At 36.8% G+C, this 250-nt stretch overlaps 1 protein-coding gene across 1 annotated transcript in view; it reads left to right on the forward strand.

Annotated features, from left to right (window-relative positions):
* LOC119581787 (mitochondrial glutamate carrier 1-like) overlaps positions 1-250 on the forward strand; it is a gene marked incomplete in the record, with an annotated part of 16178 nt that overhangs the window by 5507 nt on the left and 10421 nt on the right. Inside the window, 1 exon segment of the mRNA XM_037929916.1 lies at positions 109-243. Coding sequence (XP_037785844.1) covers positions 109-243 — 135 coding nt within the window.

Raw genomic sequence — 250 nt, forward strand, 5'->3', positions numbered from 1 at the left:
AGTAAAGCCGAAAGATCAGAATACTCTATGTGTAAAAACACAGCCAAAAGTCGTTCATTTTATAAAAAGAAAATAGGTTTTCATGTTTTATATTTCCCTTTTTTTCAGATTATTGCCCAAAATTCTCAATGGTGGTATCGCAGGTATTGTGGGAGTCACCTGTGTCTTCCCTCTCGACCTTGTTAAGACTCGGTTGCAGAATCAACAGATTGGTCCAAATGGAGAACGCATGTATAATTCCATGTAAGTA

Source organism: Penaeus monodon, chromosome 15 (genome assembly GCF_015228065.2).
Source record: "Penaeus monodon isolate SGIC_2016 chromosome 15, NSTDA_Pmon_1, whole genome shotgun sequence".
NCBI classification, from domain to species: domain Eukaryota; kingdom Metazoa; phylum Arthropoda; class Malacostraca; order Decapoda; family Penaeidae; genus Penaeus; species Penaeus monodon.